General features: G+C 35.6%; 1 protein-coding gene across 1 annotated transcript; it reads right to left on the bottom strand.

The window, feature by feature from the left end:
- Positions 1 to 559: 559 nt before the first annotated feature.
- Positions 560 to 18,007, bottom strand: LOC125650535 (uncharacterized). The gene is made up of 2 exons (XM_048878912.2): positions 17,637 to 18,007; positions 560 to 1,812 (listed from the first exon to the last, which is right to left on the bottom strand). Exons 1-2 carry the CDS (start codon positions 17,820 to 17,822, stop codon positions 922 to 924), a joined length of 1,077 nt encoding a protein of 358 aa, XP_048734869.1. The 5' UTR covers positions 17,823 to 18,007; the 3' UTR covers positions 560 to 921.
- Positions 18,008 to 19,400: the final 1,393 nt, after the last annotated feature.

Below are 19,400 nucleotides of genomic sequence, written 5' to 3' on the forward strand. Positions count from 1 at the left end.
TAAATGTAAACTTCTCTGGCCCAGTGATTCTTGAGATTTTTAAAGATATATTTGTTTGTAAAACTTTGATCTCCTATTGTGGCCACAACCTACCCCCAGGAACCATGATTTTAACAAACTTGAATTTGCACTATCTCGGGGAGCTTTCATGTAAATACAAACTTTTTCTGGCACAGTGGTTCTTGAGAAAAAGTTTTAAAGATTTTCCATATAGATTTCTATGTAAAACTTTGATCCCTATGATGGCCCCATCCTACCCCCGGGGGCATGATCTTAACAACCTTGAATCTGCATTATGTCAGGAAGCTTTTATGTAAATTTGTACTTTCTTGGCACAGTGGCTCTTGAGATTTTCCCTATATATTCGCATGTACAACTTTGACCTCTTATTGTGGCCCCAACATACATCCAGGGGTCGTGGTTTTAACAATCTTGAATCTCCACTATGTCAGGAAGCTTTCATGTAAATTTCAGCTCTTCTGGTCAACATTTACGAGTTGAAGTTTGCGACATTATTGGGGGGGAGGAGCGTTGACGAAAATATTGAAAAGTCAACAAATAAAAAACATCTTTTATTGTGAATTTCAATACATACAATAATTTATTTTATGACAAAAGCATTTTAATTAAGAATTCTTGTAAAAATGAATTTCATGGTACATGTACACATGTATACCAGTACAAATATTAATATAGTGCAAACGTTACTGTCTAGCAAAGACGGTATTTATTTACTGAATCATTGTGATTCCAGTGGTGCATACAATGGCTTATGTGCATGATTAATATATGATACATATACATGTATCCCCACTATCAATGCTAAAATGATGAACTTCATCGTATATTGCACTTTTTACCATAAAAGCCCCCATTCTGTACAAAACTTAACACGAATTGATCAAATATCAATTTTACACGTTACATAAATATGGCATTTTTTGAGCTTTTGTCTCTGTATCCTTTTACAAAGACAGGGGCTTGAAACCACATATATGCCGACATGTCCTCTAAAATGTCTGTCCTTAATGATGGTTCTGTAAAGTCTCTGTGATCGATGGAAATACTGTTCATATGGTCGCATACGATGTCAGAAGAATTCGACTGGTTTTCCTTGTCGACTACAGTGATGTCATTTGATGCAAAAAGAGAAGAGACTGAGGCAGTGGCATGGATTGAACTTCCGGACTGACAGACCTCAAACGATTCCAAGAGACTATTGGTAGAATTCTGTAGAGATTCATCATCTCCGGACAACGACAGACGTTTCATAAAATCCGCCGAAGTGATATCTATAGCTGAGGATTCTAGTGGTTCGATCCCCGATATCTCGACCGTATCATCATTACAAACAATGCTTTGATTAGCTAAATCCGAATGCTTGCAGTTCAGGTTAAAAACGTGGCGTTTCCCCCGAACTGGAAGTTTAAAATTTGGTTTAGGAAGAAACCACGAGATTCCGCTACATTTCGGTGCATTAACCATCACAATCATATTAGTAGGAGATATCGACTTAGCATCACCCAATACGTCTTTGCATACAATTTGTCGGAAGAGTGTTTTAACTGAACTCTTTAAACTCAGGCAGTCGAATTCCGGGTGAAGCACCGGCATTGAAAGTAAATACGATTCCTTCGGACTAATCGGAGTGGTTCCGAATAGTATCAAAATACTACGGATTTCTGGGCAAATTTCGAACGCTTGTGAGATCATGTCAAATATTTGGTCGAGATTACGGACGGCCTTAATGGCATACTTGAGTTCCCTTCTGGTGGTTGGTTTGCCGGGTCGTGACTTCATCTCCGACAGTTGCTGCAATGACAAGAAGACGAGATCATTCATATTGTAGCAATTTTTTGACTCCTATTTCCACTAGAATACATTACAAGGCAAACAAAAGTCACTGCACATTCATATTAGACAATAGTGCGTGTTTAAAGAAGACTTATCTATTGAAGTGTACCTGCCGATTGGAATCGTGACAAATCTCGCCACAAACGCGAAATGGGATGATCGCCGAGATCTTAGGGAATTCCCAATACATGCCACGACAGACAGCAACGTAATTAAAAAAAATAAAATGGGTTCCTCTGTGTCAGTTTCTTTATCACTTTAACAGATCATCAGTTCAAATAACAAAAATTTCATGAAATACATCACAAACACAGAAAGATGTATGACCCGATGAGAAATGATTGATAAAACTCCTACTTGTTACAGATACCAAATTAAAATCCAATATCTGTAACTATCTGAATATATTTCCCCCTTCTTTCACTGATCAGCAATTAATGCGAGTAATGTAATATTGTTTGTACCCGCTAAATATCTTAATGTGTCGCATAATTTCAAACAGCTCTCTGCCTAACATTAGTATTTCGCACAACTGGCATAAATATTGAAAATAACTTTAAAGACAACATGAAATCTATCTGCTTCTATTTCATACATAGAAACGGACGGGGGAATCAACAGGTTCATGTGCCACAATGTTCACCTGACAAATAGTATTCCAATTAAAAAATAGTTCCCAATTTAAAACACGTCAGTCACTCGGGTCTATGTTGTACAACCAAAGCCAGTGGCGGCGGTGAGTAACTTCTTCAAACTACTAGGCTTGTTGGTTATTCTGACGAATTGTTGTTTGTTTCATCTGATCCCATATTGTGATTTCACCTCAGTAGGAGAAAGAGGAGGCCACGTTTCTGAATCCCTATCCCTATCTGACAAATGATACAATGCTTATTGGTCACAAGAACATTTTAGATATTTTCTACATATTTTGTATGTAAAATTATTACCACGTTTGCATTACTCATATGTCTCTAGGGACAATGGTTTGAAAAGATTTGACAAATTGAATTTCAATTATTTTTTTATGCTGTATATATATATCTTCTGTAAAACACGGGACCCTTATTATGGACGACTATATGAGATGGCGGCTACGTCGATTTTTAAAAACAAATTTCAACATATAAAAATGCTTACAATTCATGTATGTATATATGAAAGGTGGAGATAACGAACAGTGATCAATCCCATAATCAATACAAAATAGATAGTTGGGCAAACACGGACCCCTGGACACATCAGGTGCATATATATATTAATCAGTTACATGTATATCTTTGTAAATGTAATTTTAAGGTGGCATGTAAAGAACCCTATTTTAGCCCTTCTCTGGATTTATGTGTTGTAATTTGAAGCTTTACTTCTAACGTAGCCCCACCCTGGATCTAATGGTTGATTTAAAGACTCCTGTAGCTTAATCTTGGATCCAGATGTACTTTGAAGCCTTGGACCTCTATGTATTCCTAATCTGGATCTACATGTTGTTGGAAGTACTAGTATTCAGTCTTTGAACATTTGGATCCAGAGGGTTATAATGTAGGGGCGAGGAGATCAAAAGATTGATGTTGGATAAAAATCTAAATTCAAATAGTTAGGGGGGGGGGATAAAATCTCCCTAAGTTTCTATCATACGACATCCATCATTAACGATTACACTTTAGTGGAAAAAGAAGACGAGCGACTGTTAAAAACCACATAATAATGATACATTTTAATGAACATTTTAATTAAATAGTTTTAAAGTGACTTTCATTTGTGAATAAACAGTAGAAAAGGTGTACAGAGTGTTATTTAAAATCGTATGTTTTTCTTAATTGTTAATCATTTAGTTTCAACATCCATCATATTTAGTTTTAAAGGGGGTTGGGGAGGGGATCTTGGAGAAAAGAAAACTATGTGAATTTAGTTTTTGGTCAGACATTGAACTTTTGATATCGACTGTTAAAGTCTTCGACTCTTATTATATCCTCTTGTTGGATTTAGGGGCTAAAATTTAAACAACTGAAATCTATGCTACATATAAATGTTTCTATACTGATCGGAAAAGTACTATAGACAAATTCTTGAAGATTAAAAAATAAACATTTTCAGTTCCTCTACTAATATCACCAGTATCTATAAACTCTTCTGTGGCTACTACCTGTCACAAGGTATTTTTTCTTGTTTAATTGTTTTTCATAATACAACAAGATGTGTTTGTGAAACACAAATGCCCCTGACAATGGCCAACTCCAAAGATGGCCAAGCTACGTCACAAGGACAAATATCTTGGTACCAGTAGAAAAAATCTTGTCACAAGAAATACTCATGTGCAAGATGGAAGCTCTAATATTTACCATTAAGAAGTTATGACCAATGTCAAATTTTTTAAAAGTAGGTCAAATACCAAGGTCAAAAGGTTTAGTATCCACGGAAAGGTCTTGTCACAAGGAATACTCATGTGAAAGATCAAAGCTCTAGCACCTACTGTTCAAAAGTTATTAGCAAGGTTAAAGTTTTCAAAAAGTAGGTCAAACTCCAAGGTCAAATGGTAAAACATTTTGGTACCCATGGAAAGGTCTTGATACAAGGAATACTCATGTGAAATATCAAAGCTCTATCACTTGCTGTTCAAAAGTTATTAACAAAGTTAAAGTTTTTAAGAAATAGGTCAAACTCCAAGTTCAAGGTCACAGGATAAAAAATGTTGGTACCCAAGGAAAGGTCTTGACACAAGGAATACTCCTGTGAAATATCAAAGCTCTAGCATTTGCTATTCAAAAGTTATTAGCAAGGTAAAAGTTTTCAAAAATGGGTCAAATTCCAAGGTCAAGGAGTAAAAAAAGTTGGTACCCATGGAAAGGTCTTGTCACAAGGAATACTCATGTGAAATATCAAAGCTCTACCACTTACTGTTCAAAAGTTATTAGCAAGGTGAAAGTTTCAGACAGAATGACAGACAGGACAAAAACAATATGCTCCAAGATACTAGACCATGGTCTTTCATTTGAAAATCTTATACCATACTGGAGAAGTCAAAAATGTATATGTATTAAGTTTTGACAAAAACCTTGCTGAGTCCTTCAAACTTACAATGAACTACTATGAAAGATCTAGGTGAAATACAGAGAACATAGCCTATTATAGGTGATCCATACTGGTGTGAGTTCTAAAATTGACATGTCATTGGTTTCGACCACCGAAAATATCCTCCCACTGGTAAAGGGTGTCAGCTAGTACAGTTCATTGCTTTAAATTGATCAATTTATCAAAATGACCAGTATGAAAGACATTTTTCTGATAACTGAATTATAGATAAAACAGCAACCCTGAAATTAAGAACCGTCAAGCACAAAAAAAAAATTTGATAAAAAATCTGTATTTATAAATAAGTACATCCAAGTTAGACCCCAAGTGTAAAAATATGTGTGCATGGCACAAATGTCAGAAATTAGTATCAGCAATGTGCACATCACATGTAGAATCCTATTTATCTCTTTTGTCACTGGTGTGTGACTGGCACGGGCTTACACAAACTTAATTCTGCTGTTTGCTTTTATCTTATCTATCAGACTATCTATTTTTGGCTTTCGATCATTCAATTGAGGCTGTAAATTTATTTCCCTTTTCTGGAATTGTTACAAATCATGTATTACAAAAGACTGAAGCAGCAGGTAACATAAATTTCCTCTTTTGTATGGGACCCTGTTTACACAATGAATCAGTTGCCGGTGTGATTCTAGTAATCATGTCCTCTAGGATACTGGTCGAATTGGACAGTAAGGAATAACACATCGTTGTCATGGCAAACTTATGAAAGGCAAATATCAACAATACATTGAATTATTCCTTGTACTTGTCAGTTTTATGGCCTAACTGTTAGTGAGTTAACATGTGAGACTGCTGATCTATATAGATCCTGGCCCGGGAATCAAATCTAGCAGCTAGCCTGGATTAATTTTTTTTGGGGCCAGATAACTTTTCTACTAAAACTGTGCTGTATAGCACACTTTCCACCCATAACACTACAGAGTGCTGATTCATAATCAACAACATTGGCATGAGGACCTCATAATGGCAAGCATCAACCTTTTCTAACTGTACAAGTACATGTAAATATCATCCATCAGTTTTGTTTGTGTCATTATAGAGGTTCGCACCTCAGATTTGGAGTATTGTCAACTTTTTGGGAAGTGTATTTTTGATTTCTAAACTGAAGGAGAATTAGGAAATTAAAAAGAACAAGAGGCCCATGGGCCACATCGCTCACCTGAGTTACCTTGGCCCATACTTAAAGATTTTTTCCTATATATTTGCATGTAAAACTTTGATTCCTATTGGGGCCCAAACTTACCCCCAGGGGCCATGAGTTTTACAAACTTAAATCTGCACTATGTCAGGAAGCTTTCATGCAAATGTAAATTTCTATGGCCCAATGGTTCTTGAGAAAAAGATTTTTTAAAGATTTTCTCTATATACTTTAAAACTTTGATCCCCTATTGTGGCCCCATCCTTCCCCCAGGGGCCATGATCATGATTTGAAAAAACTTCAATCTGCACTATGTCAGGAAGCTTTCATGTAAATTTGTACTTTCCTAGCCCAGTGGTTTTTTTTAAAGATTTTCCATATATATTTGTATGTAAAAATTTGATCCCATATTGTGGCCCCATCTTACCCCCAGGGGTCATTGTTTTAAGGAATTTGAATCTGCAATATGTCAGAGAGATTTCATGTAAATTTCAGTTCTTCTGGCCCAGTTTTTGAGAAGGTTTTAAATGGCCCCATCCTATTTTTGTGATTATCTCCCCTTTGAAGGGAGATGACCCTTCATTTGCACAAACTTGAAAGCACTTCACCCAAGGATACTGTTGGCCAAATTTGGTTATAATTGGCCCAGTGATTCTTCAGATGAACATTTTTAATGATTTTCTCTATGTATTTTTATCTTTGATCCCCTATTGTGGCCCCATCTTACCCCCGGGGATCATGACTTTTACAAACTTGAATTTGCACTATGTCAGGAAGCTTTCGTGCAAATGTAAACTTCTTTGGTCCATTGACTCTTCAGAAGATTTTAATTTTTTTTTTATCTATTTAATATATCAATATGTAAAACTTTGATCCCCTATTGTGATCCCATCCTAGCCCCAGGGGTCATGGGTTTAACAAACTTGAATCTGCACTAAGTTAGGAAGCTTTCATGTAAATCTCAGCTTTTCTTGCTCAGTGGTTCTTGAGAAGGATACTTTTAAAGATTTTCCCTAACTTTGATTCCCTATTGTGGCCATATCCTACCCCCAGAGGTCATGATTTCAACAAAATTGAATCTGCACTATGTCAGGAAGCTTTCATGTAAATATCAGCTTTTCTGGCCCAGTGGTTCTTGAGAAGAAGATTTTTAAATGACCCCTCCCAATTTTTGCATTTTGTGATTATTTCCCCTTTGAAGGGGGCATGACCCTGCATTTGAACAAAACTTGAAAGCCCTTCACCCAAGGATGCTTTTGGCCAAATTTGGTTATAATTGGCCCAATGGAAGTATAAAAAAAAAAGAAAAAAAAAAAAAAAAGTAAAAATGTAAAAAGTTTACGGACAGACAGACAACGGACAACAGGCAATCAGAAAAGCTCCCTTGAGCTTTCAGCTCAGGTGAGCTAAAAACTGGGGTCGCAACACTTGTTATTGAGCTTCAATGTTCTAAACATGACCTTTTTGCAGTTAAAATTTATTAAATTAAACTTGATTTGTCTGTCAATAGTTATGCAACATAAGCAACACAAATCAATCATGACATCAAATAGATATATAATCATGTCTTCTACCACTACAGAAAGTTCCATACTAGTCTAGTAATGGAAATAAATAATGACCTTTTTGCACTTGATATATGAAAAAATTCATCATATCAAATTTGAGAGTTTAAAGGACATATTTAAGAGTAATGTCAATTTCTAAAATTTCACATAATTTTCAAGGTCTTGTCTTAAAATTTGAAATGGAACTTTAAAAAGTGGGGGTTGGACACCAAATTTTTAAATGATTGGCAAAAATACTGAATTTTTATAAAAAAAAAATTCAAGTAAATTAATTTAAACTTTTATAAGAATTGGTGTTTTTTTAATTTCTTTTGGGACTGACTATTAATAAAAATGGGCTGGAAATATTAGGACAATTGAAATTTTATACACATTTACTGTTCATGTTAGTTTTGGACACTCTAACCCACAAAAAATACATTAACAAAAAACAAGAACAACTAATTGAATTTATTTGAACCCTAAACAGACTTCAGAATTTGAGTAATTATGACTGACTTCTGGTTATTATTTGTCTACAATGACAAACTGCTGCTGCAGACATACAGTAATATGTAGAGTAGATTGGAAATGAACATTTTATGGTGTACTATTAATACATGTATAAGTATATTAAAGTTGGATAAATATCAATTGTAATACAATATTTAAGTTCCATTGTCGATTCTATTTGAAGAGAAAGTTAGATCTCTGATATGATTATAGTGTGTAATACACAAGATGGACAACTTTATGCCTTGTAATTAACTTCCAATATCAGTGATCTGGGTGCATCATAGTCTAATGCTGTTTCGTTTTACTTGTTGGTAATAACACTGATTATTTTAAAATATTCCCAGAGTTTGATCATCTTCCAATCCCAATCAGATATTGGGTAGTTCAAAATTTCAACTCTCAATCACTATGATTAGCCCCCTTATTTTCTGCCATAAGACTGTTCTGAAAATAGTGTTATTCTGCAGAACCCATCATCATCAAATGGATAAAAGAGTCAAGATGTAATTCTTGCTGCTAAATGTTACTGAAAAGGGTTTAGTACAATAGAATAATTGTGAAAAATGTTGTACAGCAAATTACAACCAACAGAACAAGAGGCCCATGGAACACAATGCTCACCGGAGAAACCTGCAGCCCTGCTGTTCTTCTTCAGATCCCCCCCCCCTTCTTTATTCCCATGAAAAATTATGACCCTATATTGTGGCCCCATCCTAACTCTAAAGGATCTCTGAATCTACACAACATGGAGATGCTTCATATCAATAATCAATGAATAATCTAAATATTTAATTATCTCCCCTTCATTTGAACTTGAATCCCCTTTCACCCAAGCATGCTCCGTGCCCAGTTTAGTTAAAATGGACAGTATGGTTCTTGAGAGAAATATTAACAATCAAAAGTTTACAAACAAAAGGTGGACGAAGTATGATGAAGAGACACCGATTTCGATCAAAGAAGTTCAATGGAGGTATAAAATCAAACAGAGAATTTTTTCTTAAAGCCTATAACACCCATATGAACTCATTCTACAATGAACTACCACAATGGTTAACATACACTACTTGTATTTCAGTGAAGGAACCTTGGTAAAACTTCAAAAGTTCCCAAAATAAAAGGATGCATTAAACCAGGAAAATAAAGGTCCAACTGTTATGGTTCAGATTTTTTTAGTAACCAGAAGTTTACATTTACAACATCCTGGGATGAGAGCATTCATTAGCATGTCCCTAATCATTTTCTTAAAATTACCATGTCATTGTCAGATCAAAAAATATTTCTTAAAATTAAATGACATCGTACAACTATCCAGTCAGGCGAAAACAAATGTATTTTTGTTTCCTGTTACCCAATCTACTTGGACTCAAAGCTGCCACCTGGAGTTTTTTCTAACCAAATTTCCTAAAAAAAAAAATTATTATAATTTCCAAACAAGAATTTGTTTTAATTCTGATCTAGATGAACTTGTAAATTAAACAAAATGGCAGCACCCAGTGACATGGGAACTAGCCTGACTACTGTGATAAACAGTTGAAAAATGCAGACAATATCACAGCCAGGACTCATTAATTACATGCTACAGTAACTCAAGTATTATCTTAAGTAACTTTAGTAGGGATGGCAATCGAATATAGAATTGCCAATTGGTTAACCGCAACTCGTTCCTACCGATTAACCGGTTAATCGTATCAATGATTGATTGTATATTGCTTAACGTCCTTCTCAAGAATTTTTCACTCATATGGAGACGTCACCAATACTAGTGAAGGGCTTCAAATTAGGCCTATGCTTGGCGCTTACGACCATTGAGCATTGAGGGTTCTTTAGCATGCCACACCTACTGTGACACGGGACATCTGTTTTTAAGGTCATCTCCGAGGACCCGTGACATTCACACCTCATGCAGAGTGTTGGAACTGTCACTAACTATTTGAACGACTTAGGTCTATCGTGGCTCAGGGATTCAAATCCCGACCTCCTGCATGCGGGACAAACGTTCTACCTCTAGTCCATGCGGCGGTAATCAAAATATACATTTTGTGACATACTTAATGGCTTTAATTTCTCAAGTTTGCTCTGTTTATATGCAAAAAAAAAAGACAATGCAACACACCTGTAATAATATGTTTATGTTTAATTGGGCTGGACACCGGAAAGTCTTTGAATTCTAGGGGATACAAATGATATCACTGACAAAGTTTCTGGAGTTTTAACTGTTTCACTAGGATGCTTAATGCCTTTAGATGCGCAAGCATATTTGAGGTACCACCAGTGTATGTCAATTCTGCTGAGCAAAGTTGACATTTTTCAATTTTGCCATCTAATTATTTCTCCCTTCCCAGAAGGGGGACATATATTTGTTTTAGTGTGAATTCTCTTTCTTCTTCTTCTCATACAAAGTTAGTCCGGGTCATGATTTTTTTGGTCTTTTGACATAGCTAGGCCTTTGATATTTGGTATGTTCACAACACTATTCCTTGGTTGAAGCACATGTAGGTGACTGTTATGTACCATAACTCTTAATTTTTCACTTTAAAGATGATTCCTAATTTTTTAGCTCACCTGAACCGAAGGTTCAAGTGAGCTATTCTGATCACATTTTGTCCGGCGTCCGTCTGTCTGTCTGTAAACTTTTCACATTTTCGACTTCTTCTCCAGAACCACTGGGCCAATTTCAACCAAACTTGGCCAAAAGCATCCTTGGGTGAAGGGCTTTCAAGTTTGTTCAAATGAAGGGCCATGTCCCTTTCAAAGGGGAGATAATCACAAAAATGCAAAAATAGGGTGGGGTCATTTAAAAATCTTCTTCTCAATAACCACTGGGCCAGAAGAGCTGAAATTTACCTGAAAGCTTCCTGATATATTGCAGATTCAAGTTTGTTCAAATCATGGCCCCCGGTGGTAGGATGGGGCCACAAGGGGGGATCAAAGTTTTACATACAAATATATAGGGAAAAACTTTAAAAATCTTCTTTTCAAGAACCACTAAGCCAGAAAAGCTGAGATTTAGATGAAAGCTTCCTGACATAATGCAGATTCAAGTTTGTTCAAATCATGGGCCCCTGGGGTTGGATGAGGCCACAATAGGGGATCAAAGTTTTACATACAAATATATAGGAAAAATCTTTAAAAATCTTCTTCTCAAGAACCACTAAGCCAGAAAAGCTGATTTTTACATGAAAACTTTCTGACATAGTGTAGATTCAAGTTTGTTCAAATCATGGCCCCCGGGGATAAGATGGGGCCCCAAGGGGGGGATCAAAGTTTTACACACAAATATATAGGGAAAAACTTTAAAAATCTTCTTCTCAAGAACCACTAAGCCAGAAAAGCTGAGATTTACATGAAAGCTTCCTGACATAATGCAGATTCAAGTTTGTTCAAATCATGGGCTCCGGGGGTTGGATGGGGCCACAATAGGGGATCAAAGTTTTACATACAAATATATAGGAAAAATCTTCTTCTCAAGAACCACTGAGCCAGAAAAGCTGATTTTTACATGAAAACTTTCTGACATAGTGCAGATTCAAGTTTCTTCAAATCATGGGCTCCGGGGGTAGGATGGGGCCACAATAGGGGATCAAAGTTTTACATACAAATATATAGGAAAAATCTTCTTCTCAATAACCACTGAGTCAGAAAAGCTGATATTTACAAGAAAACTTTCTGACATAGTGCAGATTCAAGTTTGTTCAAATCATGGTCCCCAGGGATGGGGCCACAAGTGGGGGGGGGGGGGGGGGTGTCAAAGTTTACATACAAATATAGAAAAAAGCTTTAAAAGAACCATTGGGCCAAAGAAGTTGACATTTACATGAAAGCTTTCTGACATAGTGTAGATTCAAGTTTGCAAAGGGTAGTTTGGGCCATAATAGGGACCAAGGTTTTACATGCAAATATATATGGAAAGTCTTCAGATATGGGCCAAGGTGACTCAGGTGAGCGATGTGGCCCATGGGCCTCTTGTTTTTTTTTTAAAAACATGGAAAATGGAAGGGTAGACATCAGTTTTAGTGTGCAGAAACAATTTTATCTAGTTCTCTTTTGAAATATTTCCTTATGTGTAATGTTGAAGGAGGCGGTATGCAATGAACCGAGGTGTAACAGAGATACATACTAAAAACATTTTACAGTTCACAAAAATGTTAATAGCACTCAACAGTGATTTTATTTTCATTTATGCAGGCTTAAAGAAAAAATGGTGGGTTGGAGCAGTGGAACTGATTGAGTTTAAACAGTAATATAGCACAGTACTGCCAATACAGTTAATTACCTCCAAATTAACTAATTAGATACGTGAAAATGCAATCATATCACTATTCAGAGCTTTTGGAAATGGACTGGCAAATTTGTAGTTAAAGATACATTCAAATATACATGTACTCATTTTCATATTTTTTCCTGATTAACCGATTATGGATTTTGCAACTGATTATCACCATTCTGACCGAGTAAATGGTTAACCGATTAAAAATTGCCACCCCTAATTTATAGTCAATAGCATGAATCTGGACCTCTGTTTCTAAGGTCATATCTAAAAGACCTGTGGCTCTCACTTTTGTATTGCTTGTCAGAGTTATGAGATTGATCACTGTTCATTATCTCCACCTTTCTAAACGCTGAGCAGGACTCGAAATTAACATATGCCTGTCAGTCTGTGACTGGTTAAAAGTCTGGCGGACTGACTGACATTTGTTTTAGTCAGTCCGATGGGATTGGTTAATTTTCTAAAGCATCATTTTGGAAAATATACTTTTGAAATTTTATACACACATTTGGCATGCTTCGATCTGAAGATATCAGACGAATCTGATTCGTAAATATAAATCCCACATTTAAGTGTTACAATATTGTCTGAGGCATATTGAATTAAATCTCATTTTGATAACATTAACAAAATATGTTTAATTATTTCTGGAAAACTCTGTTGGACTGGTAAATTCTTCTGCGGACTGGTTGAAATTATACCCCATCATTCCAGCTGGACTGGTGACATAAAAAGTTAGCTTCAAGCCCTGCTGAGCATTTGGAGAAGGAGCAATCACTATGTTTACGTCTTAAGTTTGATCCGACCATGGCAGGAGTGAGACTCAAACCTATGATATCCCAGTTATGAAGTGAATTATGCTTTAACACTGCAAGGATACTACACCTGTGGTGCAGGGTCCAAATTCTTAACTTTTAGGTCTGACACTGTGACCTATACTTCATGTGTGATCGAGTCTTGTAAATTAGTTCTTAGTATTGGTCCATTTCTTAAAATTGTATAAAACCAACCCCCTAAAAACATAATTAATAAACTACTAAAAAAAAATTGGGACTGTGATTTCACTTAAGGCTTTGAGAGATTGAAGTTTGAGTCATTGAAAGTCACCTGTACATTATACACACAGAGAATTAAAAGCATCAATGATTGATACACCTATATATGAATACACAAAGAACCCCAAAATACACAGCACTTAAGAATAATTATCTACAAGAGTAGCATGTATTACATAGCCTTTATTCGATGTAAATTTTCATACCAGCGAAGGAATGGCACATAATTGATAAATTTGTTATCTGTTGAATAATACATAATTACAAACAATGAGAGTTATGAACAAATTGCACTGAAGTGATTTATGAATTTATAGCAGACTAAACTTCTTACCCAATACCCCTTAAAGAATTCCAGTATCACAGAAACCATAATATCATATTCATTATAAATGGCATATTCAAAAATTCATTAACCAAAAGGTTTTTGAGAACAATCAGGCCATATTTTTTATAGATATAATAGCTCTATTTGTCTAACATTAAACCATGAGGGAAATATCTGTTCTTGGTGTAAGATTAGTTTGCAAATAGTAATTTCTCAAGACCACAGAGAACTATTCAGGTCAGGTTAACCTGTCAAAGTCAAATAAAATTTAATTTTTTTCCCTGTTTCTATTTTAAGCTCAAATGATCTTTCATCTCAATTGAGACTTTCTGATCACATTTTGTCCGACACCAGTCTGTCCCATCCGTCCATAAACTTTAACATTTTTTACTTCTTCTCATTAGAACCATTGCAAGACCTAATTTCAGTCAAACTTGCTACAAAGCATGCTTGTGCAAAGAGGATTCAAGTTTGTTCAAATGGAGTGCCACTTATTTTTTGAAGTGGAGATATTAAGAACAAAAAAGGTCCATGGGTCACATCATTCACCTGAGTTACCTTGGCCCTTCTCTGAAGACTTTCCATATATATTTGCATGTAAAACCTTAGTCCCTATTGTGGCCCCAACCTACCCTTGGAGGCCATGATTTTTTACAAACATGAATCTGCACTATGTCAGAAAGCTTTCAAGTAAATGTCAACTTCTTTGGCTCAATGGTTCTCGAGAAGTTTTTAAAAAGATTTTTACTATATATTTCAGCTCTTCTGGCCCATTGGTTCTTGAGAAGAATTTTTTAAAAAGATTTTCTCTGTTTATTCCCATGTGAAACTTTGATCCCCTATTGTGACCCCAACCTACTCCCGGAGGCCATGATTTGAACAAACTTGAATCTGCACTATGTCAGGAAGCTTTCATGTAAATCTCAGCTCTTCTGGCTCATTGTTTGTGGAGAAGAAGATTTTATTAAAAATTTTCCCTATATATTTCTATGTAAAACTTTGATCCCCATTGAGGCCCCATCCTACCCCCTGGGGCCATGATTTGAACAAACTCGAATCTGTACTATGTCAGGAAGCTTTTATGTAAATGTCAGCTCTTCTGGTCCAGTGGTTCTTAAGAAGATTTTTAAACGACCCTACCCTAATTTTGCATTTTTGTGATTATCTCCCCTTTGAACCTCCCATGGCCCTTCATTTGAACAAACTTGAAAGTCCTTCACCCAAGGATGCTTTTGGCCAAGTTTGGTTGAAATTGACCCAGTGGTTCTGGAGAAGAAGATGAAAATGTGAAAAGTTTACAACGCCGACAGAAAATGGACAAATGATAAGAAAAGCTCACTTGAGCACATTGAGACTGTTGACCGATGACGTCATATGGCGCTAACTTGAGCTATCTTTTCGTGTCGTTTGGATAAAGAAAAATGGCGGATGCACATTTTGCGACAGCAATGGAGGATGAAATTCAATTAATTCTTCAAATTAGGGACAGCAAGAACATAAAAAACTTATTTGTTCATCTTTTTCTAGAATCAATTGCATAAAATGAAGTTTACTTATTTCTATTTCATTCTTGTTAAAGCTGCTATATACACAAGTCAGTAAAGGCGATGTTCACTGATTTGACTGATGATGAAACACAGAATTTATTAGATGAAAAGCAGAGCAGATACACGGAAAATATAATTTTCAATTAGGATATTGGACTGGGCTCGAAATTAGCGAGAAATACTCGCAACATGCAGGGCTCGAAATTAACAAATGTCCGTCAGTCTGTGACTGGTTAAAAGTCTGGCGGACAGACTGACATTTGTTTTAGTCAGTCTGATGGGACTGGTTAATTTTCTAAAGCATCATTTTGGAAATCTTATATACACACATTTGGCATCTTCTGTAGATATCAGATAAATCTTGATTTGTAAATATAAATCCCACATAAGTGTTACAATATTGTCAGGTATATCAAGTTAACTTTCATTTTAATAGCATTAACGAAATATGTTTAATTATTTCTGGAAAACTTGGTTGGACTGGTAAATTTTTCTGCGGACTGGTTGAAATTATACCCCATCATTCCAGCTGGACTGGTGACATAAAAAGTTTGCTTCAAGCCCAGAAATGCGAGTACATTTAAAAAATAGCGAGTAAAAATAGTGCATGACACTCGAAAATCTTAGCAAGTGGTGATTTGCAAACCATGACTGTATCTGTTTTATACGGTGATGCGCTATTCCTTTATAAACTTGCACCCAAAATCATACAAACACTTACATGTACGATCGATTTCAACAACCATTTCTATCCGGATTTTTCTTTTATGATTTTTAAAGAAACTCGGAGTCAAACAAATGCTATAGAGGTCGGACATCGCATTATGATGAAAAATACATGTGACACGAGTCCTGTTCACTTATAGGGGTGATTAAATTGAATTCCAAGTATGAAGTTTTTGTTATTCATTTATATAAAAAAAAATCCGAGTCTATGTTTTACCAAGTCTTCCGGTAGTCAATTTTATCAGAATGTCCTGATCTACATTAATTTATTCTCATATTGAGGTTGGGTTGTAGTGATGACACGAGTGCGTTCATGGGACTCGTGATCGTGCTGCTTATAAACCATGAGTCCAGGATTCGCTTTGAAAAATCACTAGTGACACCTCTGATGTGGCGTGAAATACGCAAGATCGTAAATACCGAGTTAGCGGAACTCTCTTGTAAAGAAGTCCGGAAAAGCGTGTCGATCTTGGACAGTTTTTGTTTATTCAAACATGGCATCGGAAGACGATTTAACCTGTGCTTTCCACGATTAAAAGTATTTTTAAATGAAAGGTGTGTAAAAACATCTGGATACAGGAAAAATAAACTCCTTAATTTAGCTCGTGAAGCTATATGTTTTGACGCAAGCTCTTATCAGCTTTGGGAATTTCCTGACTGACAGCAGTGGGAAAAAATCCACCACATTTCCATCAAAATCTATCATTTGTGGATATTTCTGGGTATTATGTTTCTTTCTTGAATCATTACTGCAGTCTACTGCAATGCAATGATAGTGCACCATTGTTAAAATCAGGTGAATCGATCACAACAAAAGTTGCAGAACTGGTATTATTTACCAACATGCCCAAATTCTCACAAACTCTGGGTCTCGTGAGACTTTGAAAGGGGAAAGTAAAATTTAAAACCAAGACGAAAAAAGTAGTCGCGATCTTGCGTATTGGAAAACTTTGGATCTAGACAGGTCTGCGGTAAACAGGTTGTGGATTAGAGCATGGTGCGATGGTCAAGAGACCTAAACATAGCACCATATGACTTATATAACTTAGTATCTTGTCCAAAGTGAACGATGCCTGTTGACCCACTAGGCTCAGTCATGTCAATAATGATGGGGAAAATCATTGATTTAAAAAAACATACGAAAAAAAAAAAACTGCTTCATTATTTTTATTTTAGCTTGTAGGTTTTCATTTTAGCCTTTGGATTTTTTACCCACAGGCTAAAATTAGCCTGTGGTAGAAAAAGTTAATTTTGACCCCTGTTGGGTATATTTTTTTGAACTAGTGGAATGGTGATAAATGTACAAAATCACACTGTCCCGTTTAAAGTCAACAAACCATGTGCATCTAGTAAAACAACCTAAGAAATGAAGGTGTATGACATTGACAAAACAGTTATTGACTGGGTCCTCGGACAACAGCTGTTTTGTTTGACCCTCGAATGGACCTGTTGCCCTCAGCCTACGGCTTCGGACAACAGATCCGTTCTTGAGTCAAATAAAACAGCTGTTGTCCTCGAGTCCAGTCAATAACTGTATATAATGTTGCAATGTAAACACAAAATCTTACCGTGTCGTCGTTGAGACTGATATGCCTTTTCAGCTGATCTAAGGCCAGTGGAAGCTGTTGTCTCTGATACATTAAGTATTTGATGACTTCAATAATTAGTTTTACTCTTACTTTCGAATCCAAGCCCTCATCAAACTCAAATTCGTGCGTTATCAAATTATTTTTGAATCTCCCTCTTTTCGCCATGATTTTCAAATATACACCCCGAACTCGGTCAAAATATTCTTTGTACACCGATCCCAATTTCTAAAAAATAAAAAAATAAAAATAAAATTACTTCCATGGACTCATTCCCCCCATTTATGTGAAATACGGACAATAGAGAAATATAGCTTTTTGACAAAATCAATGAACTTTTACCAACGCATTATCGGTACAACCCCATGCATAATAAATGCTAATATGTTAATATGTTAGTATCTTGAATTTCAATACATTATCTTGAATATATGTCCAAAATTAAGTTAACATCTTTAATTTTTAAGATATTTTCTTGAGTTTTCAAGGTGATATAAAACGGTGTTGCACGTCTCATGTTAATTTCCCTAAAGGTGTTGCATGAAAAATCGATAAAATTAATAACTTGATTCAAACATATTTTAAAATAGGTTTAAAAGACGTGTATTGACAAGAATTAGCCAGAATAATTTTAGTAAAAATCAAGCATTTAGGACGAGCCTGCATATGGTTTTTAGCGTTAAAATCCAAAAGTATCCCCGAATTTCGGAAAAACTGCCTCCGTGAAACAATTTTTTTTTTTTTTGGTATGAACATGTTCTTCGAGTTTTCCACTAAAAAACTGTTGCTTTAAAATTTTGTTTCACGGGGGAATTTTTTGTAATTTTCAAAAAATCGAAACGATTTCACTAATAATATTTTTAATTTCACCCGTATGTTAATTTTCGTAATACATGTATGGTTTACTGCGTGGTTCATCTTTTTTTTTAAAACGCCCTGGTTCGAATCCCTCACGTACACAAGATTTTTTCATATTATGTTTCAATCTAGATTTTTTTTCTTAATTGAAACACACTTCTAGTTTATAAAAATGTTTCAAGTCAACTTTCTTTTTATTGCAATGTGGTGAGTTTGAAATAAATTCCAATCTGGATACTGTAGTTTATTTATGCTGAAAACGACTTCCTCTTCAAGATGTGAAAGTGACTCACAGCAAACATGTGACACGTTGTACCTTTAGCTTATTAGTAAAGGCTGCTAACGAGGACTTGTGTGCTTTTCCGAGTGAAATGTGAAAGGCCTGCCCCTAGTACTGGGGAATCCTACAGGTGTAAAAATGGCAAATTATTTACGTAATATGAGTTTAAATCTGGATGAAGATCGGTTCTACGTCATGAGTGTTTAAATATCAGGCACTGAGCTCCAATTAGGGATATCTACCGCTTCTGTGCAAAACCTTCTTTGAATTTTGAAATTAGCATCTTAAAATTTTGGTGACAAAATGACAGTTGATGGCCTTACAATGAGAATGAGTTAAGTAGTTAAACGCAAATTCAAAATTGCAAGAACACGGAAATCTTACTGGACTGCCAAGGTAAGTATAAGTGTGTCTGTTTGAGGCAGGACTTGTCCATCTACGGGACCGGTCAATATTTATTGGGGGTTGGGACCGGTGCATTCCATATTTCCATTTAAAAAATAACAACACTTTTGTCCTATCTTCTAAGAATACAAAAAAGTTGCTGTCCTATACCAGATGTGTAATGAAAAAGTGTGTGTCCTATCTAATGAATAAATATACATGTA

This window comes from Ostrea edulis, chromosome 5 (assembly GCF_947568905.1).
Source record: "Ostrea edulis chromosome 5, xbOstEdul1.1, whole genome shotgun sequence".
Taxonomy (NCBI): domain Eukaryota; kingdom Metazoa; phylum Mollusca; class Bivalvia; order Ostreida; family Ostreidae; genus Ostrea; species Ostrea edulis.

Coding starts and splice junctions, on each gene's coding strand:
- LOC125650535 (XM_048878912.2), bottom strand. CDS start 17,822: ATGGCGAAAAGAGGGAGATTCAAAAATAATTTGATAACGCACGAATTT. Junction 1,813..17,636: donor TCAGTCTCAACGACGACACG/GTAAGATTTTGT, acceptor TTGTCATTGCAG/CAACTGTCGGAGATGAAGTC.